This window comes from Varanus komodoensis, unplaced genomic scaffold (genome assembly GCF_004798865.1).
Source record: "Varanus komodoensis strain SLA01 unplaced genomic scaffold, ASM479886v1 scaffold24, whole genome shotgun sequence".
NCBI lineage: Eukaryota > Metazoa > Chordata > Lepidosauria > Squamata > Varanidae > Varanus > Varanus komodoensis.
In genome coordinates, this window is record NW_025335641.1 from 12,466,265 (window position 1) to 12,492,082 (window position 25,818).

A 25,818-nucleotide genomic window follows, 5' to 3' on the forward strand; every position below is an offset into this window, starting at 1 on the left:
GCTTTAGCCTGTCCTTTATGGTTTGGCACTAACAATGATTGTCACTAACTGGATGCCTTCGTAAACAGGGTTTGCAAACCCATTCACACCCTGGTTTCAAATTAGATTAGTGCCAACACAGATGGGAATACAAGAGGCCATGGAACATTTGATCAAGGTACGCCAAACATAAAGAAAGGCTGAGGTCTTGTTGGCTGCCAAAAAAAGAAACAGAGCCATATCCCAGAAGCCGGGATGAGCTCACTGCAAATACATTACAGTTTAGAAGTCAGGCCTTTCCATATAATCAAATCAGAGTTTGTGGTTTAACAGCACCCGTAACAGGATGACTTAGTAGTGTTCTTACCCAAAAGGATCTCCAACAACAAGAAAAGCCACGTCACATATCTGTGCATCCTTCAGGATTGCATCTGCTTCTTGTTCTACCGTTTCTCGGTCAGCAAGGATCAGTTCTTTGCCATAGAACTCCTCCTAGAAAAAATAAATTTATATTACAATAGTATCTGCATCTCACCATTACTCCATCAAATTTAGGGTGGCCTCTATGAGTTTTTCTTACTGTAATATCTTGAACACAATCCTAAATGACTGAGACTGGACCAAGGTCACACACTTCATTATTACCATTTCAATACCATGCATGGACACACAACTCAAATGTTCCGCATATGTGCAACAGTCTCCACCAACTAACGTATATGTCTATTTGGTGGGGTTATCTTCCAGCTGACTTAACTTCTATTGCGAAACAACAACAAAATTACAGTCTTAAGAACTCTTACTAGAAAGAAAGTCTCACTGAGCTCAAAGGGACAGACTTTCTAAGTAATCATGTGGAACAATGCACCCTAAAGGAACAAACTCAGGGTCCTGAGGCATTGTCTGAGAGGCCACAGGACAGACTGGGTTCCCAGGAACACTGCTGCAATGTTGAAGCTCCAGCCCTGCTCTGCTGACCTATCACAGCTCCAGCCACTCAGCCTCCTCCCCCTCTCCTCTGAAACGCACCTGCTGGAAAGCCAAAAAGATTGCCTTCACGCTCCTCCCACTGGATGACTGTAAACCTCTGATTTTGGGGCTTATACCCATCTCCACAGGTCTGTGCTCTTAGTGTACTTTCTGCAAATGTACCACACATTTTCTTGTGATTGTACTTGTTTTAATAAGTGGGGAACATGCACAAGCACACTACTCCAAAATAGATGAAAGACCTTAGGATGCCCAAGGAGGAATATTTAAATGGCATAGAGACAATGCTAAATAGTTAAAACTAAGTAATTGTTCATTTGCTGCCCTTCACACGTATCTGGGAATTTACTGGCTGCCTCAGGCTTCTGCATCCTTGCACAAAAGTACACCAGGCCCACCTGAGTGTTGAGAGGTGGAGCCAAGGAACATAACTTTCATTCATGCATCCACAACAATTAAGGATGCCACTTTTGCTCTTCTCATGAATGATCCTGCCTTTGTGTTTTCAACAGCAGCCTGATACAATCCATGGGGAAAGAAATCACCTGCTTATCTCCATGCCAAAATACTCCCCACCTGTTCAGATGACATATATTAGTTTGCTCCTAGGACTTAACCAAAGGGTCGTAATGTAGGAAGAGAATCCAATGATGTAGTGCTGATGGAAAAACCATTTTCATGATATCTGGCCCAGCCCATTTCTGATCCCGAAAGAAATCGGGCTGGGGACGCCATCTTGAAAAGTGCAGAGGAGGGAGCCGAGAATGTTCAACCACCTCTGCACACACATTTTGACGTTCAAAGTAGACCCCTCTCCGTATAGCCCAGTTGGACAGGATGCATTTATTCGATGTGTGCACACCTACTTTGGCCCTGAAGTGCTGACACTGCAGAAAAGGCACTGGTGGCCATACAAAGGCCAAGTGCAGCCCACCAAAAGCAGAAAGAAATAACAGCCAGAACTGTAGTGGAATGAAGCACGGAATGCTGCTCTTTGTGGACCAGCACCGCTTTTGGCCTTCAGGACCACACGCAGCTTCGACTCATGCATCCATATACATGCACATTTTCCATCTCTTACATCTCAATGTATAGGAATAGGGCGATTTAAATTTCCTGATCCTGGTTAGTGAGATGAGATTTTTGAGGGCAGCATGGATGGGAAAGTCACAGCCATCTTTTCCCTTCTCAGGTGGGCTGCAGGGGAAAGTGGAGGACGGGGTTCTTCAGGGTTTGTGGGCTGCACAAAACTGTGCAGGGGCAAGTAGCCTCCAGGTTGCCTAATCCTGGTGTGGCTCATCTTTGAGTTCTTAAGCAATCCTGTTTGTTAACATCTACGTTACTGCTTCCCCATTTTTCTGTTTTCCAACCCTCTACAGAGTCTGTACCATACCCTTACACAGAGATACCATTCAGAGCATACCTGGATTTTTTTCCTGCAACAGGAATGGAACCCCATCCTTGTGCACCAATTCCAAATCTTAACCAATCAATAAGGTTTGCAGTCGTCTTATTCCAAGAGGTTTTTTAAAACCCAAACACATTTGATCAGAACTGCTCATATACTCACAAATGTTACCATTCAGAGTTCTAATTATTTGCAAAGCTATCCTTTTTTACTGGCTTGACAAATACCACTACTATAGAGGGTTGAAATGAGTTAAATAGAAAGATATTAAGTAGGCCCAGGCATTACACAGAAAATTTCATAGCAGAGTAAGCCACTGAATTCAAGTCTTGATAGTCCAGGGGTGGGCAACTTGTAGCACTTGAGATGTTTTGACCTACAACTCCCATGATTCTTCAGTTTTTACTGTGCTGAATAAGGCTGATGGGAGTTGTAGGTCAAAAAGTCCAGAAGGCCGCATCTCCCCACCGCACCCCCATTGCTAGTTAACACTAGTTCTCTGTAGATGGAAAAAGAAGAAGGGGACAGCAGAGGATGAGGTGGCTAGATGGAGTCACTGAAACAGTTGGTGTGAACTTAGGTGGACTCCGGGGGATGGTGGAGGACAGGAGAGCATGGAGGAATGTTGTCCATGGGGTTGCAATGGGTAGGACGCGACTTCACTAAACAACAAGTTCTCTGTTACGACTGCTACTTCATGCCCTTTGCATCTGGATCAACCTACCAGTGCTTCCTTTCCAACAGTGAGGATTGAAGTGTAGGATTCCAGGTATACTTGGCTGCACCGTTTTATTACTTCCAGACCTTTTACTGTAATATCTTTGGCATCTCCAAGTCCAAGACCAATGAGGTAAAGCATGTTTAAAAAAATTAAATTGAATAGAAGTCAGATCTGGAACGGAGGATTTTGAAGCCTGCCAAAATGATAAAATGGAATTTAAACACACGTAATTCAAGGCATTGAACTGCATTTTGCTATGGAACTTTTTATCTAGGTGACAGAATACTGCAGCTTTTTCCTACAGATATGAGCTCTATAATTATTGATCAACATGCCACACTGCTCATGCACTAGCAGAATGGACCACCAGCACAATCTGAACTAGAGGTTACTGAAAAAGCTAGAAACAAGTGACAATGCTTGTTTCTAGAATTGCACAGGCCAGTGGGCTCACAGAAAGAAGGTTTACCAGGGTTATTTCAGGAACTACTAATTTTGCAATGGCAGTATAGGTTACTGCCCATTGTTTAATAAGGAAATGAAAGGGTTTTTTTAAAATTATATGGCAGTATAGGAGTACTTTCTGCTTTGCAAAGTGAGTTTTAAAAAATGGCTGAATATGAATGTACAAGTCATTAAAGCCATTACAATAATTTAAAATAGCATAGAGAGGTGCGTTGCTCACCACAAGTGAGCTCACAATGATCATTCACAAGGTGCTTGCAAGGTTTGAACAAGTACAATCCACACACTAACTGTACATGCATCTAACAGTAGCCTGATGTGACGCAATCGCAGATGTTTTTCCCCCACAGTGTAAATGCAAGCATCATCATTTGTCACAATGTGTGGATCAAACTGCCATTAAAACCACACTTAATTGGTGAATCACACATTTATAAATGAAAAAAAAAACAACAAAAACAAATTCCTCATGCAGCCTAGCCTGCCATACCTCCAAGGCATCATCCCTCTCTGTTCAATCAAGGCAGTTCTTTTCAGCATGTAAATTATGTTAACTAGATACAGAGGAAAACAGGTAATTTTAGCAGTTGCAAAGAAGAGATTTCAGTAAGTGCGTTTCTGCCCTTCCAATTGGCACAACAGGCAGTGCTGCAAACCCTCTTATACTGGAGGAAAAGATAAAGGGGCCTTTATTTGCTTTGCATCTGGTTAACCTGCCTTATTATCTGACAAGTATCTTTGAAAGCACAAGAAATTTGACAGGCTGGGGAAAGAAGTGGCAGAAGCTGCACATCATTTTAGCCTGACCTATGCAAGCTTGTTAAAGAGATTAAACAAGGCTTGCTTCCATGTAAACCCACCTGGAAGAAAAGTCACTGAATTTAGTGCAGCCGGTCCTACAATGATGAAATAAGGAGTTACTAGGAAAAAAGCTTCTGGAGTGGCCCTTCTCTATGGAGTGTCCCTTCCAGGGACATCCCCCAGATATTTTCTCTATATGCATTCAGATATTTATTTGGAGTATTTCTAGCCTGTCCAATAACTTTTGTCTCTGGGCGGCTCACAGTCATATTGAAGTAAGGCCTTTGCCTTCAGGCAGACACTTGATGTCTCCTCTGTTGCTTTATTCATTTTACTGGTGGTGACTCGAGGTTTTCAAGTTTTTAAAATGTTTTTAATGTTTAATATTGTATTCTTTCTATTATTGTATTGTTATTAGCAAAGGCATTCATTTTTTTGCTTTGTTATTTTGCTGCTAGATTCCACGGCTGTTGGGAAATTTGCAAGCTGCCCATTATATGATCATCATCATCAAATTATGATTGCAATCCCCACTCACCCTCCAAATACTGGTTTGGCCACTCGTTCTTTCTCAGACTAGCCTACCTCGCAGGATTGTCAGGAGGAAGGAGCATCATACCTCCCCCCAGACTCCTCGGAGGCAGAAAAGGACAACAACAGGAACCACGTGGACCTTGGTGTTCTATGCACCTGAACTCGGGATGACGCCCCGCAAAACTCAATGGGGTTCACCGCCATGCAAACGCGCCTACCACGTGCACCCTTGGCTAGGATCTCCCCACTCACCTATCAACGCGAGCGTCTCTACCACATGCAAACGACGGCTTCCGTCCACCCGGAGACACCCTTCCTGCTATTGGCTGAGGGAGCGTAGAACCCCCCCCCGCAACGCTCCCTCCCCCTTGCGAACTTGCACGTGCGTGAACGCGCCTGCCTTTTTTCTCCCACGCTTTGTCCTAGGCTTCCCAGGTCGCCCGCAGTTTGCCGTAAAGGAGTATTTCCGGTCGTGTTGCGACGTTTTTGCACGTCAGAAGCTATACCGCACGGCTTAGGTTCAGCCCGAGAATTTTCAGTTGGGGGAGGAGAGGAAAGAGGAGGGTGGATGGTGCCTTTGCTGCTGAGGTGGAGGCAATTCAGCATGAGCACCTGGGAGTCCGGGAAGGCGCTGGGGGTGCCCACGGTTCTCCTTTCCAATGGCTTAAATATCCCCGTGTTGGGGTTGGGTAAGTGCTCAGGTCGCCGCTGGTCCTGGATGGCAGAGGGAGCTGCAGCTTTAAAACCGAGAATAATAAACGTACCAGATGTGTTGAGAAATGCATTAGCAAGCAAGAAAACAAAATCCATCGCCACAATACGATAACTTTATGAGGATTATCTGATAGCTGGTACGATCTGACTTCCCTCACACTTGCCTCACTGAAAAATGTTTATTTTCAGAGTGTGTAGTAATACAACCCTATGCATGTCTGCTCAGAAACCCCATTAACTTCAATGGGACATTCCCAAGTAAATTTGTGTACTAGAATTCCAGCTCAAGAGTAGCAATAAAAGTGTCACATCAGAGGGCCCTGTCTAGTGTTGTTGAGCAGGATACGTTTCTATATGGAAGCCCAGAGCAGAAACTCATACAGTGTGGCAATGGGCAGATTCCTGGGAGGGTGAGCCATTCAGCTGCGTCTGGTGTTGTCTGAGCCAATCACACCCTTTTTAGAGATGCTGTGAAATCATCCCGCTCCAGATGTGCTGCTTGGAAGAGGATATTCTTAGAGCAGTGCTTTATCCAGAGAGAGTTGGTGCCTTATGTAGGTAGATTATTCTGAACTCCCAGTGCCTCTAATTCAGGGATGGGCAACTTTTTTTCCTGTCAGATTTGCAATTTGTCCCAGGCCAAGTGTTGATGGGGGGCAAAACAGGTGGGAGGGGCCAGACCCAGATGTGGGTGGAGCAGCACCTTCTCCCCCTCTCCAGCTCCTTACCCCATTCTCTCCCTTCCTGTCAAGTGGGCAGGGAAGGACAGATTGTTCTTACTGGAGATCTGAAGGGATCACTTGAAGAGGGATTTTGAACTTAGACTGAGGGGTATGTTAGTTCAAGTGTTGCAATTAGCCCACTCTCGCTTTAATTTCTTTTCGGAAGAATACTGTTAAAAGCACATTGCTAAGAATGCATGTTTCAGTGAATCTTCTCTTTAAGGACCCCAAATCATTGCCAAATCAATAAATTAGAATTGGACTGTTCTGGTGAAAGGTGCAACAAAGCAAAAAAAAATCTCTTAAGCTTGGGTAAGAAATCCTTGAAAATACAATGTTTTAGGCTGCAGTTTTATACATTTTTACTTGCTGCTAAATCCTATTGAACCCTTTAGGGCTTGCTTCTTATACATTGTTAGAATTGGATTCTTACAATGCAAGTACCTAGTAGACCTTTTAGTGTAAAGTTTTGATAAGGATCTTGTTGTTCTCATTTTCCAGTTCATTAGAGATAGAGCATTGTAATGCCTTTTTAAATCAGAAGTCTGCCCCACTTAGTTCAGTGACGTTTATTCCCAAGTGGGCATAAACAGTTTTGCTGACTCAGACTGGTTTATCAAAGGATACAAGCTTAAGGTACTAGGGCTGGGCAAGATCGTGTGTGTGTGTGTAAATAGAGGCTCTTTGTATTTAACAGGTATAGATTCAGTTTTCTTTAACACAGCAATGAGGAAGACTGTATGGGTTAAATTCTTGGTTTCCATATAGCTGTTAATTCCTCTGCCACGGAAAAACGGCTAGGGAAGACTGCTGTGTCCAATTTATTATGGTTTGCAAATATGTTGTAAGCCCATAGAAATATAAAATGTTCTTGTAAATATGTTCATATCATGCCCCTATTGCTGTAGCTGCATATGAGTACATTTACTCCATTTGCAAATACTGAAAAAGTAACTAGTAATGTGTGAACTCTGGCCTTCATTAACCAAGAAAAAATTAGCATGGCCTTACTAAAACCTCACATTAAATCCTATTTCTCTTTGTAAACCAATTCCCTCGGAACACCCTAAATGCAGAACCTTATAGGTAAAATAGAGGGTTTAATTTTTGCTGATATTGGTAATGATGTAATGTCTCCATATTAACCAGCTTTGCATTAGAGTGATTAACACATAAGGGAACCTTTCCTTTCATCAGTCAAATAGCATCTAAACATCAACTCAAAGGCATGTAATGATAATGATGATGATAATTAGTCTCTATATAGGACATTTCAAGTGTTCAAAGTGCTTCACATGCATTTTGTTACACAGTGATTAACTCCAAAATGAAGGGTAGATGGGGATTTGCACATATGGGGGGAGGGAATGTTCAAGGGGAATGTGTGTCACTGCTTGTTGAATTGTAATTCAGAGAGAAAGAAGCATTATTCCTGTACCTGTCCATAGACACAGTGCTATATTAGCTAGCAGTGATGTGCCAGAGATCATGTTTTCACCAGCAGCATAGTTGAGAACTACATAGATTCTCTCCCCTTCTGAGTTTTTATTATGATGCTAGGAAAAGCTTTGCCTCTTATCAGTGGAGCAGAGCAAATAAAGGTTCTTTGCCTTCCTACAGCTCTTCGAGAACTGAGAAAAGGATTATTTTGTTCACTGAACTGTAGTTGATGCTGTGAAAAAGTGTTTCCTTGAATTGGGACACTTCTTTTGCCTGGCTCTGGAACTGATCCCACCGTGCCTTTCTAAAAAGCTTCTCCCTCTCCCCAAGTCAAGCAGAACTGTCATCTTGCTTGGCTGTGCATTGGAGCCCACACAATAAGAACTCTGCCCTGTGTCTACCGAAGTCAGTGCAAAAACTCCCATTGAGAGAAAGACGCTTCTTGTTGAGGTCCCAAGTGAAACTCCAGAGAGTACTGTCTGCTTCTTTCTATAGCAAGAAAGGGGAAAATAGGGAGCTGGGTAGAGTTGATGCTTTATCAAAGCTAAACAAAGCATAGCAAAGACTTAAAAGCAATTGGTGTTAGATACATAAGGGGGCATCTCCAGCCTGATACCTTGCAGATGTTTTAGACTTCAACTCTCATCAACTCAAGCTAACATGGCCACTGTTTAGGAATGCTAGGAGTTGAAGTTCATAACATCTGGAAGGCAGCAGATTGGAAAAGGCCGACTTAGGATGTTTCTTAAGTGTGGGCATAGCTACCTTTTGTGGGTCTTCTGCCAACATTACTAATCTTTTCAACAAGAGATCCCTGATAAGTTTCCAAGGAACTCCAGGTTTTCCCAGAGCACAGTTTGAAAAGCCTTGGTTTAATTAAAATCTAAAGAATACTTTCCAGAAACCCCACTGAAAGGGGACCACATGTTGCTCTATGTTCAGCTTAATTCTACTAAGTTAGAAGCTATCCCTTCCCGGACTTTATAAAAGCTTCATGACCTTGTAAAAGTTCTTTTTAAAACTTTCACTGCAGCAAAACAACTAAACTTTGTTGGAAAATAATACAGTAAGAGGAGCGGCCTTTTCAGTTGAAGTGGCTCCTACGATGCCACACAGTGCATTCAGTGGAACTTTTTGTTGAAAGTTGTTGTGAAAAGCAAGAGATTTCATGAATGAAATCTCCTGATGGGTTAAAAATAATTTGCTTAGCTGTAGCCTTAGCGAGATATTTATGTACACTTTTTATTAAGATTATGGAAACAAGACAAGTAAAGCCAAACTGTTCCTCTTGTAACCGTTGTAACAATGCTAGACCTTTATATGCATGGTAGAAGACTGTAAAAGATCATGCCTTATTTCTTCTATTTAAAGTTAACTGTAGCTAACTTTTCTATAGTTCTTGTTTCCATTTTGTGAAACTGGAAATTTTTATTTTGATAGCACATTTGTATTTAAAGAGAAAATGATTTTTCTCTGTGCTGTAATGCACAAAATTGTCATACTTACAAGAAGCGTGAGCCAGTGAAATAGAATTTAGCTGCTGCCACAGACAAATTGTAGTAAAGTATATAGGGCCATGAACTTAGATGACTGGCTCTTCAGTTCAAACTTCAAACATTTATCCTGACCTACCTTGCAAGGCTGTTGTAAGGATAACATTTTTATTTATTAATAATTGTCACTTCCCATCACAGAAGAAGCCCCAATGTACCTTACATCCATAAATACAGAAACAATATAAGAAAAAAACTGAATCTGTATAAACTATCAGCATTATAATGCAAACAAAATAAACACCATAGAACATAAACACTTTTCGTACTTCAGTATAATAGCTTTTAAGATTATAACAGAATGCAAAATCTTTCTTCGCCTGTTCACAGGCTAAAATGAACTCCACAAAAGCAGCTCAGGACAAGAGGGGCATAATAACATGGGTTATCATAGAAAAGGCCCATTTCTGACTTGTCCCCCACACTTTTCTCAGTGGGCAAAAGGCTCACATAGTGAAAGACTTCTGAAACTGACCTCAGGAGCCTGGTACTTTCATATGGAGAGATGTGGTCCTTGATGTATCAGGTCCCTGAATGTGTCAGGCTTTACTGGTTAAAAACAGCAGTATAAGACATGGGATATCCTCAGTCCAAAAGCATACTGGGGGCAAAGATATTTTCTGAATGTTACAGGACCTAGAAGCTGAAGCTGCAATCCTATATTTACTTCTTTTGAAGGTAAATCTCATTTGAACCCAGTGGGACTCACAAACATGTATGGTATTGCACTGCAGGCATAATAATCTGAAAAGCATTCTACGCAAATTATTGTAAGGTTTTATTACATCCGTCAAATGAAGTGAGAGGTCTTTATATAAAGTGGGCTAATCAGAGATTCATTGCTGGGAATTTAAGATTTTGCCTGCCCTTTGCCACTGACCTTGCATCATTCCATCCTGTCCCCCTGATTGATGAGTTTACAACTGTCTGTTGCTGATTAAGCAACATAGTTTCGAAGTTTTAAAATTTTCCAGATGCCGGGAATGGATTAGTTCAGCTTTCCCTTTCCCAAGTGTGGAGCCCTACAGATGTGTTGGAATCAGTGCCCATGTTGGTGGGGGTGATGGGAGGTGTAGGCTAACACATCTGAAGGGCTCCAGGTTGAGGAAGGCTGACTCATGGATTTCATTTCCTTAATGGCCTGGAATATCCACCTCCCTTTATCCAGGCCTCATCCAGCCAGAGGATGTGAGACAGTGACAACGTCAGCTGAAAGCTGTCAGTGGGAATGAACATGTGCCTGTCCAATAAGCATCTCCTCCTTGTCTTTCATGGGAGCTTCTTCCATTTTGATGTAAAAATGTGACAGTACTCCTATGAATGATTCCCATGTCTGAAAATGCATGCCAGATTGATTTAACACTATAGCTCCTCACAGACTTAGACTGCTTAAAACTGCATTGATTTCTGTGAGAGCAAAATTTTGTGTGTTTCACCTAGGGAAGGTAACAGTAACAACTGCATTTTATATTTTTAAAATGGGGGATTTATTTTCTCCTTCATTGCAGCTATCATACTAGAACTGACCTAGGTACAACCTGAAACCATCACAACAGCTGGCAGAGCCTAATTGCAGTGTCTGCAGCCTCTTCCCACATTCCAGTGTTCAAATCAAGCGTTCTGTCTAGCCTTAGTTTCAGTTTCAACCGGCTGAGATCATCACAAGTTTATTTTTTGGCAGGGCCATAGTCGTATAATAACGTGCATGGGAGTACTCCTTGTTAAACTTAGTGTGGTTAATTTCTAAGTAGACGCATATAAGGTTGTGCCATAAGTTACTTTATCTTTCTTGTGAATTATGTCTGTAAAATTCCCTTTGATTCAGTGCTTAAGATACTGCTTAATATCAAAAAGCCAAATGCAAACTGACTGTCCGGAAGGAATGGTGAAGGTCAGTGTGACATAAGGGTAGGGAAAGTCAGGAATTCCCAGCAATGAAGCTCTGAGTCATAAAGTTTAACAACCATTATTTTGCAAAGCTGAATCTGAATCTTATTGTTGTGCATGTTACCATGAATAACAGGGACTAGAAGTGATTAACATTTTAAATGAGGGGTAGATATTGATAATTGAGTGATTGCCGCAGATGCTTGTCCAATTTTGATTGGTGAATTTCAGTTTGGTGAATTTCAGTTTAATTTGTGGAGGTGGGCAAATTGCTTGGAGGGGGGAAGCAGACCTTATACTCCTTAGACCCATGTGTGTCCTGGCATATAGGAAGTGCCACTGGGTGGTAGTTCCCAGTGATTATTAATGTCTCCTTGAAAGAGGGCCATGTTCCAACTTCTCTAAAGGAGGCCAGGGTAAGATCTTCATTGAAGCAAACTTTACTGGCTCCTACCAATCCTCCTTATTTTGAGTATGGTTTTAGAGCAGCTCATGGTCTCACACATCAGAATTCTCTTGGATGAAAATGATTATTTAGATCTTTTTCAGTCATAAGTTCAGAACTACTTATGGAGCAGAAACAGCCCTAAGCATCTTGGTTGTTGACCAACACTAGGAACTATAAAGTCCTAAATGGGTTCTGGCCAGGCTATATGAAGGACAGAGTTCTGGCACTGACTCTGCCTGAAAATTGCATTTGTCATCTGAGGTCTTTTTGCATGTACTGCCTTCTAGATAGGAATGGCATTGTCACTCAGTGATAATAGTACTACTCAGTAATGATTGATAGAAGATATAAAATATTCAAATTAGTTATTGATTCAGGGAAATAAGGTACTTCATCTTCTTTCATTAACTTAGCAGTGAAGGAGAGAGTTCATTTTAAAAAATATTGCTCTACACTGTCATGCCATGAACAGAAATAGGGACTGCTCTCCTGCCATCAGGAAGAGGCAGCAGAGGAAGAACATGGTCCTAGCACCCCAGGCTTTGTGAATCCTAGAACCCAGAAGGCCTCATTCTTGCCTTCATAATGAAACTAAGTTGCAGGCACAGGTGTGATGATGTTTTATGTATAGTTATGCACAAGTGCCCAACCCTAACTCTCCATTTTGCCATCCTTTGATTCTGTAGCTTAGAAATTAATGTAACTTTCTTGTAATATTCATGTTTAGTGTTGGGACATCCAGGAGAATGTATCTCTTCTTCCTTCATTTTATTTTCTTATTCTTTTGACAGTAACTGAAATGGTGCCAGTAGAACAAAAAGTCTTAGCCATAGAACATTTTGGCTGCTGTTGTTCCTTTGCTTGAGTATTTTATGTAAAGCATTTTTACCCTACATTTCATCTGAAAAGAATGCCAGAATGGCTTACAAACAATGGGAAGGACAAGACAGTCCTGGTTTGCAGGTTTGCTTTTAGATGTTCATCTCCCTCTGCTACAGCCTGAAGGAATGGTTGCTGTCAGATCACAGTTGAGGGAGGAGTCCAGTGGGTCTGGTCTTTCAGCAGAGCTGACAGAATGGCCCAGCTTCACATCTGTTGAAAATGGAAGTATCTTCTAGGAAAAGAATGGAGGTATCTTATAGGAGAAGTATGTTGGAAGTATCATGATGGAAGTATCTTCTAGGAGAAGAATGTTGCCCATTTTGTTAGTTGAAATAGTCAAGTTTCCTTCATAGCTTTCCAAAAAATGTTGGGGAAGGTTGGTGTGTTCCATAATTGAGTTAAAACTTGGAAATGATGTCAAGATATTAGCTTTTCAAACTGAACCTAATTTTGAAATGAGAGGAAGAAGAGTAACTTGGAAAGAAGATATAACTATCATGCCTCCATTTACAATAGACACTTGCATCTAAAATTAATTTATTAACTTAAACAGTTGAATGCATTCTGCTCACCAACATTTGTCATGATGATGGTAGATCAAATGATAGGCTTTGTTAGAGGTTTTTGGCTTAGCATAGGGTTGTGGAAATGATGGAATAAATTCAAGGGATTTTCCAATATAAGAAACAGATGGCCAAGTGTTTTCTCCTGGCTCCTTGCTAATACTAAGGGTTGGTGGTTAGCTGAGCAATTCACTCAATTGTAGCTTATGTTTTGTGTATACTTTTAAAATAATAATAATAATCATCATCATCATCATGGAAAATAAAATTCCTAAGCTTAGTTTGTATATTTATTAGAATTTATTTTAAGGAAATGCAAGCATAAATTCATTTCAACTACTGTTCTCCCAGGATTAACATTTTATGGAAGAAAACAATTTTTTTAAATTCATTTTACTAGTAGGGTTGCTTTTAAAGATTTTTTAAAATCTGATTTAAATTGTTATGTCAGAAAGGCTGGCTGGTGAATGTAGTGGTCATCAACCTGATGGGAATAAATGGAGAGTATTCTTGTTTTATATTGGAAATAAAGCTAAACGCTATGAACTCACCATCGGGGGTTTGTGGATAACATTCCACATAGTTTCAACTGTTTACACCTATGTGCTGCTACTGCTGCTGCAGTTTTAGATAACTTTTATTTTGAGTGAATATGGAAAGTTTTATTCCCTTGGCGAGCTGATCTTCCATCCTAGATCTTGAGGCTGTTGGCCTGCATATTTGCTATAGAAGATGTGTGGTTTCTTCCATCTATAGTTAACTTCATCAGTGCTGAGAGGTGGGAGTAAGTGTACTGCTGTCTTCTTCTACATTCACATTATTCCTTTCTAAGAGAAAGGGACTGGCACATTTTGGGTAAGTGTGTGCTGACATTCCTGTGTCCCTTCCATTTCTCTTCCGCTTCTGTAGAAGAATTGAGCCTTTGGGAAAGAATGTGTTTCCTTCTGTGTTTCAAAGAGAATTTGCTTGTGTACTTTCTGGTGTGATTCAGAAACAAATTGTGTTTCTCAGAAAATAAAAGGTGGGAGGTAGCTTTTGTATTTGAGATAAGACCATGTTTTACTTTTTTGAAAGTAAGCTTTAATCAAAGTATTCCCTTATACAGAGTTAATTGAGATGTAATCATTTAACAGAAACGATAAATGTTGGTTTTGAGCATAACTTTAAGAACTGTTAATGTTTTAAAGCAGCTTTAGCATAGGGCATCTGCATTATCAGAGGCATTTAGGATGTAGTTGTGCTCCTAATAGACAGAAGACTGCAAACACAGACAGCAGGGTCCACAGGGTGAGAAGAGAGTGGTGGTGATTTTGCCTCCACTCAGCCATTCAAAATGTAAAAAGCAGCTACACAAGTCTGAGCCCATCTAGCTGACATGCCTCTCAGTGGGTGGGATGGGGATGGAGAAGCCATAGAATATTGTGCATCACTGCCCCTTCCCCCTTCTCTGCCTACCAGCACTGCTGCTTTTCTCCCTTTCTGACTTCTAGGTGTCTGGGAGGGAAGTTGAAGGACAATCCATAATTAGTTCTCCTTCTTCAGACTCACAGCTCTGTCTCCATGCATGGAAGAAGTGATCTGCTGCCTAGACTGGCCCATGTGAAGGCATAATTTCTTTCCTCATGCAGGAGCTATGATACAGCACTAGTCTTGGTTTGGTGTTGTTGTACAAAGTGGTTCCCTTATTTAGACTTAGTTTGGTATTACTGTGCCATTAAAGTGCTATTGTACAACTTGACCAGCGATTGGACTTTGTTGGAAAGAGCTGGTTTTGCCTACCTTATTTGAAATTTGATCGTAAATCACCTATAAACCTGCAGGACAGTGCAAGCTCTGCTGCCACATAAGTTGATCCATAGTGCTAATGGCCGGCCTTTTTAGTAAGTGGGCCCTCTAGTTAAGATTAAATATGAGATAGCATCATTGTTAGTGCACAATCCAAGCCGTATTGTCCCTCTCAGACAATGGGCTATTGTCACTTTGCTGGGTGGTCTTCAGTGCTCATTGCTTCTGAAGCCCAACGTGCTAGTTCCTGCATTAAAATCTATTAGTCTGAGCTTAGCATAAGTAACAGATCACTTTCTTCCACATGGTCATGCTTGCCCATTAAATACCAAGTGACCGCACTACATAGGACAGGACTTTCTCAGTTGTGCTATCCCAGAGTTTGGAATTCTTCCCAGTCCTCAGGAGACTGTCCTTTCCTTCCGGGTTTAAGAGACTGGTTACACACGTCTTCTTTCTACTTGTCTTCAGTCACATCTCCAAACCAATGTGACTGGTTTGTAGTAACATATTTGGCTCTGTTTTGCTGTTTTTTTAATTTTGTGTTTTTATTAAAAGAATTATTAAATATGTGTTAATTCTTCTTAGGAATGAATCATTGAAATACATGAGACTTAAGTTAGACTAACATATTCAACTCAGTGTGTTTTAACGCTTGTTATATGCTGCTTTGACTTTTGCTGAAACTTACGCAGCTGAGATGGGATAAAGTTTCTTTATCTCATTTGTGTATGTCAATGTTAGTGGCTTCTTCTTTTTTTGCAATTGAGAAAAATGTGCATTTTTAAAAACAAAATGCATTTGCTCCATAGGCATAAACATGAACATAAAAATGCAGTTGGGGTGCAGTGTTTATGCAAGTGTGCAAATGCATAAGCCCATATTTTTAGAAGTGTACATTTTCAGAAGAGTGCTCTTGTGCATGTACGCATTTTCAAATGTGAATTGGAAAATGGTAAAGTTTTCCAAGAACTGTGCTAATGTTTGTGTTCAGAGTTGAGAATAGTACTTGTTTCCATAATTTGTGAACAGGAACAAAATTCTTGTACATCCCTATCCATAGTCTAAGAATTACTGAAACTGGTGAATGCTTCCAAGTATATGGTTATTTATGTTGAACTGAAAATGGCTTTGTAGAAAAAGAAATGTTCCTTTGCTACTAAAGGATCTACTGATACCGAATGTTGCTTAACAGCCTGTTTTCAACATGCAGTTAATGTTTTAAACTAGATGATTTTGGGTGTCTCTCTTCCCTCCCCACAATACCACACTGTTTCTTTTTACCTTTTGCATGCCACATTTGTCACTTGGAGCTTTTCTTTCTAAGCCAGAGGCCCTTTGCAAAATCTGGAAGAGCTGAATGGCTGCATCACGTGAGACTGCAACTTGGATTGCAGCCATTGTTCTTGAGTGGAGCAAGGAGGAGAATGCTGATTTCGTGCTCCCTTTAGGTTTGTTGGTTTGTGTTAACAGAGACAACTACATAGAGCACTGGTGTTCCCTCCCCCACACCTCTCCTGTGAGTATTGCATATAAGAAAGTTGCACTCGCTGGTTATGTACCATTTTTTAAAAGTGCAAGAGTAAGCATCTTTCTCAGCTTTTTGTCAATTTCAGTGGAAGAAATGGACAAGGTACTACTACTTAATATAATGCCTTGTATTACTGTAATGGGAGCTTTTGAACTTTGTACATGGTCTGCTTTTTCTTTTGTCATTAGGCTCCTGGAAGCTAAATATGCATTGGTCAATGATACCTTCTGCTCTTACAGTATAATCTTGTGTAGGTCTACTGAGAAGTATATGCCACTGTATTCAGTGGAGCTTGCTTACTGGTAAATGGGCACAGGATTGCAGCCTTAATGCTCCCCAGTGGATCTATTAGATGTTCATATTCCACAACACTTTTATATGTGAAAATGCTAAGTACGGGATTGATATAATGGCCTATGACCTGTATGAGACGGAAGCATGCCCTCCCTTCACACCTTCATGACTGAAGAAACAGAACATCTTGAGACTGATAATTTTATTTGGTCTTGGGTGATTTTGCTCATTCATTCAACAGTTTTCTTTTATTTTTATGCTTTTTAAACCTCTGTCAGCAATCCAGAGAGATTTGTCTATGTGGCCGTATGGAAATGAGATGAATGAATGAATTCATTATCTTACAAAGCTCTCTAGGTGATTCACGAAAATGAAATCCCAAAATACAACTTGATGAACATAATATTAATGTCCACAAATGTAACATATACACATTTTAATAGTTTGGAACAACTAAAAACAATTAACAACAAAGCACTAGTACACAATATATTTATATTAGTTACTAATTATAATGATAAGCCCCATCATATGCAATCAAATATCTACGTATAAAGGAAAGTCATAATCTAGTGCTGAAAGGATGACAATGTAGAACACAGGTAGGCTCCAACCGGGAAAGGAGTTCAATCAGGCATGGTGGTCTGGAGCTTCTGTTTACAGCTTCATTGTTCGGAACCAGATTTGTCAGGGAAGGCTTGATTCACCATGACTTCCAATAAAAGAACTACTGGCAAAATTCATAGGGACTAGGAACGAAGAGAAACATGCTCGCTGCCAGAAATTGAATGCTTCCAGAAGGAGCTTTACCTTCCACTTCAGGGATCTCCTTCACCCTCTTTCCCTCTCAGTTCTCCTGCAGGAATCCCAGGAGACCGTGTAGGAGCATGGAGGGGAGAAGTGGTCTTCGACAGCCCTCACCTCAACTCGGGAATGGACCCCAAAATATGGTGAGGGCTCTTGGCACCACTGCCAGTCTCATGGTTAAGACATTTTTTCTCTGGAGTATATATTCTATTTAGCTGTATGGTTTTCAGTCCCCTCCCCAAGTAACCTGTTCTAAATCTCACTTGAAAGATGGAGCTTTATGTTTGATGGCTTTCTATAAATGGGATGTCTTGCACTTTTGTGCATTGCTGAAGTTGGTAGAATCTCAGGAACAAATGTGAAAGTGAGGGTCCCCTTAAGACACAAGAATCTACCCCCCCCCACCGCCAAAAACAGAGTGTGAAAGAATTGCTACCCCCTTTTGATTAGGTAAGAGCACTCATGCCTTTGCTTCCATCTGACAACTTACCTTTTGACAGGTTTCATATGGAACTGAAGGAGAAAATAAACTTACAGGGGAAAACCCCTTAGCAAAAATTCCATGGTAAACCCAAAATGTTTTTCAGTTTCAGTGGGAAGTGGAAGGACTATTCAGTCCTTCTGTGGTGTCCCTGGGATACTCACAGGTGGACTGAAGAGGTAGGGAGAAGGGCAAGTACATACAGTTAGCCCAGTTGTCCATTGGATGCACTGTGGATTGTTTGTACGACAACTGGTCCACTATGGCTTAATTGCCAGAGCAATTAATAGTATGGTGTGTGAACATGCTCATTGGTTTAGTAGCTGTGAATTCATCTCAGCAGCTGAGCATTCTCTGTTCAAGATCTTTAGCTTGAAGAATTCCAAAACCTTTTACAGAATTTTGACAGGTATGAAATGCATCATCATTACTGGAGAAGTTATCATTATTGCTATAGTTGAAATGGAAATTGTATGAGGGCTTTTTTAAAGCTTGTCTTAAGACAGGCTGGTATTCTGAGATGTTAGTCTTGGAAAGAAAAAAAGCGATCCCATGTTGAAAATAGGAATACTTTATTTTGATGTCTTACATTTGCAAAACATCCTTATAAAAAAGATAATAGCCCTTACAGTATTTTGTTAGGTTTCTCTCTATCTCATGGTAACAGTAAAAGGGAAACTAGGGCGGTGAAAGATTCCATCCAGGTATGATAAGTACTGGAAGTGATTTCATTTGGCTGTAACAAAAGTAGAGTGGAAATCATTTAAAACTGGTTCACACCAGCAATTCTTCGTGCACTATTAACTGTTCAGATCTAGTCACAAAACATTATTCTGAGGAGAAAAGGTTTAGTGAACCCTGGAAATTGGATTTGATTTATGCCAGAAAATCTGCCTTTTCACTGCTTGAGATTTTCTATGGAAGAAAGCCACAGCCTTTTACCAAATGGTTTCTAAGGAAACATCTTATAGCCGAGCATCTGAAAACAATTTGGTTGTTAATGAGAAATCGTTCTCACAACGGTGGGAAAGTGTTGAGTGAAAGAAAAGGCTTCAAGATTTTGGCACTTTCTCCGTAAAGACGCTTGAAATGAAAGTGTGCTGCTGCTGTAGCACAGCTTATGAAATTTCCTACATGGAGTGGTCTTTCATTACTTGCCTTTTAAGAGTCTGTGCTCTAGTTTCACCTCTCCTCCTCCTTCCTGTAGATAAACAGTTTAAGGAGACTGAGCCCTACAGAGAGGAACCCCCCCCCCCTTTTAAATATAAGTTAGAGCCTTGAACGTTCCCTGTATGAAGTGCATACCATGCAGCATACACCAAATCTGCCATTGAATAGTTTACTGAGTAGTGCTGTGCACTGCGGAACAGGATCAGTCAGGTCTTGACCCAGCAGCTCTTGGTGTGAGCCAAGGAGGCAATTTTCCTTTTTCTACTCTGTAGATGTCCCAGTGGTTTTCCATTCTATATCAGTGTCCAGGCTTTTGTCTAGACGGCTCTCCCTTGTTACACTGAGTGGGGCCTGCTTCCTGGGATCTGCCTGGCTGTTCCATTGTTCCATTCCAAGACTGGTTTCACAGTGGCTAAGACATGAACCGAACCTGCTCACCTGTCCAGGGCTAGCATTCTTGGTAATGCTATTAATGTGTGAGAGCATTTTTTTCTGCCGTCTTGTGGAGTGAAGGGAGATGATTCCTATAACTACAACTTTTAAAATTGTCATGGTGGAGTATTGGGAAGCTTCTTAGGTGACAGAAAACAAATGATATATACAACCAAAATGAAGTCATATGTAGATTAGTGTACACTGAAACAACCTTTCCCTGAAAGAAAATGCACTCTGGTATTTTCATTTTGGTGTGGAAAACATGTACCCTATTTTCAAGTGCACGATTGTGCCCTAGCAAAAACTGAGGTATTACCTTCAGCATATTTTTGGTAGACACTAATGTTTATAGTTGCTGAATCCTTACACATGCCTCAGTATTTCCCCTCTTTTATTTTTCTCTAATTTCCTGGTATTCCTGCTTTCTTAAAAGTAACTGGGGTGGTAAAATGAAAATGTTAAAAGTTAAGGGTATCTCTGAGATGAAGTTTCTGAAATCATCTTCTACCAATAGAAAAGCACATCCTTGTACTCCTTCATCAATAGGTGGAAATACAGTTAGTTACTTCATTGAGATTCATATTTAGTCAAGAAATTCCTGATAGCCAAGTTATTTTTGAGCTAGTTTGGCATAAGTAGGGAGGGTGTTGTGCATGTCTCTCACTATTCAATAATCATAGTTCAAGTAAAGTGTGATGTGCTTTATCTCTCCATGGTTCCTGGATCTTGCTATGGCCCACTTTGGTATTTCCAAAGTCCAAAGCCACTGAAAGCTTTCCCTAGCTCTTGATTATGTTGTTCGTTGAACCAGGGTTGAATGGTTTTCTCTGTTGCACTGAAATATAGGCATAAAATGTACCAGCCCCTAATATTTCTCATTGGACTGTGATTAAAGCAATCAATGTGCATTTCTCTATCCTGACCTTTAACAATTAGATATTGCAATCTATTGTATAAGAAAGCCGGTTTGGCATGTAATAGATGTTGATGTTGAACCTGGACCAGATCCAAATTCCTGCACAGTAATGAAACATTAATCATTTCTTAATCTAAGTAATTTGGTTGTGAAAATAAAATGGGAAGATAACTTGTAAGCTATCATGTGTACTTTGGAGATAGAGTAGATTCATATGGGAAAGATAGATACATCAGTAAATTATAATTTATGATATGGGTTCATTTACCAGCAATAATCATGATTAAAAATTACTATATGGCTGTTACATCTCCTAAATTTGATTTTCCCAATGAGGTTTTTTTTTTTAAACCTCTATCCTTTAATCCAGTGTTTGAATTCGTGACATGTTTGGGTTGGTGTGCTTGTTTTTCATAAATGTCCTTTACCCATTGGCTTTAAAAAGAGGGGAGGAATCTTGATTTCGATAATATTGGAGACGATAATATTGGAGGGGAGGGGGTTGGGAATTTCTTTGAACCCCCTGTTTTCCCCACCCATAGTTTGGACATAAATGTACACTCTCTTATGAGAGGTTTTGAAAGATGTTCTGAACCCTGCTGGACTGATATTGGAAGGGAACTTTTCTCATACAATTCAAACACTAAGTGGGTTGACAAGCTGTTGACTTGGATTCATTAAAGGGAGCCCTTTTCATAGAACAAAAGCACAAGATGAAGCTAAGCTTCAACTCCGTGAGTTACGTATGTGGCCTACACAAGTACAAAGGCATGATAGCCAAAGGCCATACCCAAGAGCATTCTGGGGAAAAGTGAAAGTTCCATCAGTCATAACATTTATATGTGTCACAATGAATTATGGGCATTGCTCTTGGGTGTATTTTCACTTCACATTGGATCTTGGCAAGTCCTGGAATGCTAGGCAATCAGGTGCTGTCCAGATGATTTGGACCACAGCTTCCATAATCCCCAGCCATTTGTCAAGGGCTTATGTGAGTTACAGCACAAAACATCTGGAGAGCACCACATTGTCTATCCTTGCCCTTAAGGTGGCAGGCATATTATAGGGAAGATATAGCGTAGTGAGGAAGCCAACTTTCAGGATAGTTTTTCTTCTCATTGGTGTAAAAACTGATACAAATATGAGAAACCACAAGGTTTCCAGAAGCACACTTTAATGGCTGTATTTAATGACTATTAATGACTATTATGAGCAAAACAAATGTGACTGGTAACTGTAGTGAGCATATTTTATTCTTCTGGTTTGTTCAGTTAGTGAAGTGGCTATTGGTTGAGAGCTTCAGGCAAATATTTTGAGGGCTAGTTACATATATTGAGATGATCTTGGTTCTGTGGCAAATAGACATTTGGATGTGAACTGACAATGCTCTTTGACCCTTGACTTGTGTTTAATTTCTAAATACCATACAATCACAATTGAAACCAGACTTTATAGGGAAGTGCTGTACACTGTTCCATAATGAACTTTTCATGTTGCTTTGTTATGCCAAACACCATTTTTGTGTGTATGGTTAAATAGCCATGTTATTGAAACATAATATGTGCAAGAAAAAATGGTTTACTTTGATTCGTTTATCAAAACATGAAGATGTCTGGTTCTTTTCTGTAGCATTTGAAATGACAGATTTCTAAAGGAAAAGGCCTATTATGTTTAGTTAAAACATTCCTAATATGTAGTCCAAATGCTGAGTAACTTAACGGAAAGGAGATACTGTGTTTCAAATTACCATGAGTTTACCTGGGAATGCTAAACTGAAATGCAGCCATTACTGGCTAATCCTTCCCTGCCTTCCTGGAAAAACGTTATGGCAAGGAGGCGGCCAGCCTGACCCATATATTGGTTTGAGAAAGAACAGCAGGGAGCTTCTCTTTCCTGCCATACAAACCAGTTAGAACTAGTGTCTGAGTTAGTTTGTCCCCCCCCCCCCCCACATCCCCTTCATTTTTCTAGGAACCCAAAGCAGGTTGAATGATCCATGTTAACCTCAGTACAACCCTGTGAGGCAGATTAGGCTGAGCATCCCTGACTGGCCCACAGTCACCCAGTGAGTTTCATGGCTGAGTGGGGACTTGGATGCATCCCAGTCCAATTCTGCGACTGCTGCATCACATGATTTATCACTGGAATAGAATGCAAGCCTGAGAACAGGGGCTGTCATTCCATATCCCTGTAAGCCACTTCAGGAGGGTTTTTCTTTTCTTTTTTTAAGCAGAGGAGCTAGGTAAAATGCTATACATCAGCAAGCTGCAGATTTGCTTTATACTTTATGGCCAAACCTTGTGAAGTCTTTATTTGCTTTAAACTAGAGTTAAAACTCAAGATCCCATCATCTTACCCAAGGTTAATGAATCCCGCATAACTAACCATAAGCTTCCTTAACATGCGTCCTGTTTTTATAGAAGCAACCGAATTTCAGAGGATATAGATAAAGCTTGTAAATACTTGGGCTGTGATTCTGAATTATACTGTAGGAAACTCAACAGTTAACATTATAAGCTTTTAAGGCAGAAAATTAATTCTGCCTTAAAAAGAGTTGAAAAACAGAGTAATAGGATATTCGTAGTAGAGGCCAAGTACATGAATAAGAGATTATGGAGCTCTGAAGAATTCAAATAAAAGCCACTTTGGTTTACATACTGGGGCGATATGATTGTTGTATAGCTACTTATAAATAAGATTTGATACTATATGATTTTATTATTTATCATCACTGTAGCTTTTGTTCAACATCCAAAGTGTTCCACAGGCTTTTTCCCCACATGAAATTCATTTGGTTTTCATCCAAAGCTATTCATAAGAACAAAAGTGAGATTTTGTAGAAAGGGTGAGAGCTGTGAATGCACTCTTGCGCAGAGCACCTTGGTTATACTTAGTTTGATAAAGGGGGTTAAATTTCAGCTCCATAATACAATTGCACATTACCAGGAATGATAGAGCACAAGCCACATTGCATTCAATTGCATTTACTTGTAATGAGAGTGTATAGGACTGCAGAACTGAAACTGTACTTCCACTGACTAAGGCCTGGAAACTGGTGTCCTTCAAGGCATAATCTGGCCTCCAGAAGGTTACAGCTGATAACTGAGATTGTGTCCTGGGCCACTTTTTTGCAACTGCCATTGTTACGAGCTGTTAAGTTGTTTCCAACTTAAGGCATTCCCATGACTGAATGCCCTCCACAATGGCCTGGCCTTCACAGCTCTGCTCGGCTCTTGTCAGTTCAAGGCTATGGCTTCCTTTATTGAATTGATATATTTGGTCTTGCTTCTCTTCTGCTTTCAACTCTCCCTAATATTATTGTCTTCTTCAATGCATCTTGCCTTCTTGTGATGTGTCCAAAATATGACACATTAAAGTTTTTTCACTTTTGCTTCCGTGGAAAATTCTGGCTTGCTTTCATCTAGGACCCAATCCAGGCTATTTGCAAAGCTCACCTACAGCACCATGTTTCAAACACAGCAATTTTCCTCCTGTTGGCTTTTTCAGTTTTTAGCATTTGCACCCATACATAATGATTGAAAATACATTAGTGTACATGATCTTGGCCTTGGTGTTCAGTGAAATAGCCTTACCCTTGTTCTTTCCTTCATTACTTTCCTTCCAAGTTTCAATCATCTTCTTATTTCTTGGCAGCAGTCTCCCTTTGAATTGATGACTGAGCCAAGGTAGTCAAAATCTTTCATAATTTCAGTTTCTTCGTTGCTGAACTTAAAGTTTATGCGGGGGGGGGGTTGTAGTCATGATTTTTGTTATCTTAATGTTCAGCTGTAGTCCTTTTTAGCATTGTTAATTTCACTGTCATCAGGAATTCTTTCTGTTCATTGCTGCTTTCTGCCAGTAATATGGCATTCTCTGTGCATCTTAAATTATTGCACTGTCTTCTACCAGTGTTCGCTCCTTCTCTCTCTGATTCTAATCCAGCTTTCCCTATGATACAGATTGTCCAGACAGGGTGCTAAAATCCACTCTTGTTGGACACCTTTGCATGTAGGAAAGCACTTTTGCATGTAGAAAAAGTCACTCTTGTATGTCTTCAGAAATAGAGTTGACTTTAACTTGTTTTTTTGTTTAAGTACACTACAGTACACCTGGACTTTACACCTGTTTAATTACACTACAGTACATTGTGACTATCTTTGCATATGTTGTTTAGAAACCTTTAAGCATATATAACATGTTATGGGTAGGATCTTATGCTTGTTTAGTCAAAAAAAAAGTCTGCAGCTCCCAGCATGCCCTAGTTGCCTGGGGAATTCTGGGAGCTACAGGGCTTTTTTTCTGTCTTAACAAGCATAGTGTTGTGCCTAAGGCAGAAATCTCGTAACTGTTACCTGGGAGTAAACCATAGTAAATCCAATGGGAGTAACCTCTGAGTTGACATGTAAGCATTGTGCTTTGAAAGAGCAACAATAACAAACAAATGGATACAATTAAAGTTGTTGGGTTTTTTTTAAAAAAATTAGAAGTTCTGTGTGCCCTAAATGATCTTAGGCATTAAAAGAGTCTGAACCTGTTTGCAAGACCTTTGAATGAACCCCATTCATTTGGTGTGTTTGGAAATGGTCATTCAGCCACAAAACAGACACAATAGTTACAACCTAATTCCCTTGGCACCAACAGCAGCCTATTAAAAGGGAAGAGTTTGTTATGAAAAATGTGCTGTAGTTATATAATTCTGCATTCTTTCAGTATCTCCATGGTGTAATTATGTAAACACATTGTTTCCTGATTTGTTTGTTGTGTTTTGGTTCTGGATACTTTCTAGATAACATCAATATTGGACTTTCTGTAGCATATATAATGAATATAAATATAATATGCGGCTTTTAATATGGAATGGACCTTTTCAGCATTGAATCTATCAACTTGTTTGCTTTCTTTTCATATGCATTATATGCAACTAATTATACAAAAGTACACTGTAAAAATAGAGAATGTAATAAATTATTATTAAGGCCCAAATTTCTTGTACAAATATGCATTTGTTTAGAATGGGACATACCAATAGGTGCTTGAATACTTGAACAATGTTTGGATAGTGATACAGAAGACTTGCTATCAGAGATAATGAATGTTGGGCTCCCTAGGTAGGAAGCCACTCTGATCCAGTGGCAGAACTCTTGCGATTGCAAAACTTTTTTTGGTAATTTCAGTGTTGAGGGCCGATACATGTTGGCAAATTTGGGTGGTGTGATTCCTTCATGCATCGGAACATAGAAGTGGATAGTCTGGTCAAGTAATACTGGAGTGAGGTTTGGAGCGGCATTGCCA

General features: G+C 40.2%; 2 protein-coding genes across 8 annotated transcripts in view; one reads left to right on the forward strand and one right to left on the reverse strand.

Moving 5' to 3' along the window:
* DPH5 (diphthamide biosynthesis 5) overlaps nt 1–5,261 on the reverse strand; it is a 31,743-nt gene extending 26,482 nt beyond the window's left edge. Inside the window, exons 1-4 of one of the 4 annotated variants that reach the window (XM_044432345.1) lie at nt 5,151–5,250; nt 4,054–4,117; nt 3,102–3,291; nt 347–471 (exon numbers count right to left, since the gene is read on the reverse strand). In XM_044432345.1, the coding sequence (XP_044288280.1) occupies nt 347–471; nt 3,102–3,236 (260 nt within the window). In that variant the 5' untranslated portion in view covers nt 3,237–3,291; nt 4,054–4,117; nt 5,151–5,250. Of the gene's footprint in view, nt 1–346; nt 472–3,101; nt 3,292–4,053; nt 4,118–4,423; nt 4,445–4,949; nt 5,111–5,150 lie in introns of those variants that run through there. The other 3 variants (XM_044432344.1, XM_044432346.1, XM_044432347.1) reach the window with 3 other exon arrangements.
* A 96-nt stretch (nt 5,262–5,357) lies between these two features.
* LOC123024528 (uncharacterized oxidoreductase ZK1290.5-like) overlaps nt 5,358–25,818 on the forward strand; it is a 70,335-nt gene continuing 49,874 nt past the window's right edge. For 3 of the 4 annotated variants that reach the window (XM_044432341.1, XM_044432340.1, XM_044432342.1), the window contains exon 1: nt 5,358–5,587. In XM_044432341.1, coding sequence (XP_044288276.1) covers nt 5,467–5,587 — 121 coding nt within the window. In that variant the 5' untranslated portion in view covers nt 5,358–5,466. Of the gene's footprint in view, nt 5,588–5,613; nt 5,750–25,818 lie in introns of those variants that run through there. The other variant, XM_044432343.1, reaches the window with a different exon arrangement.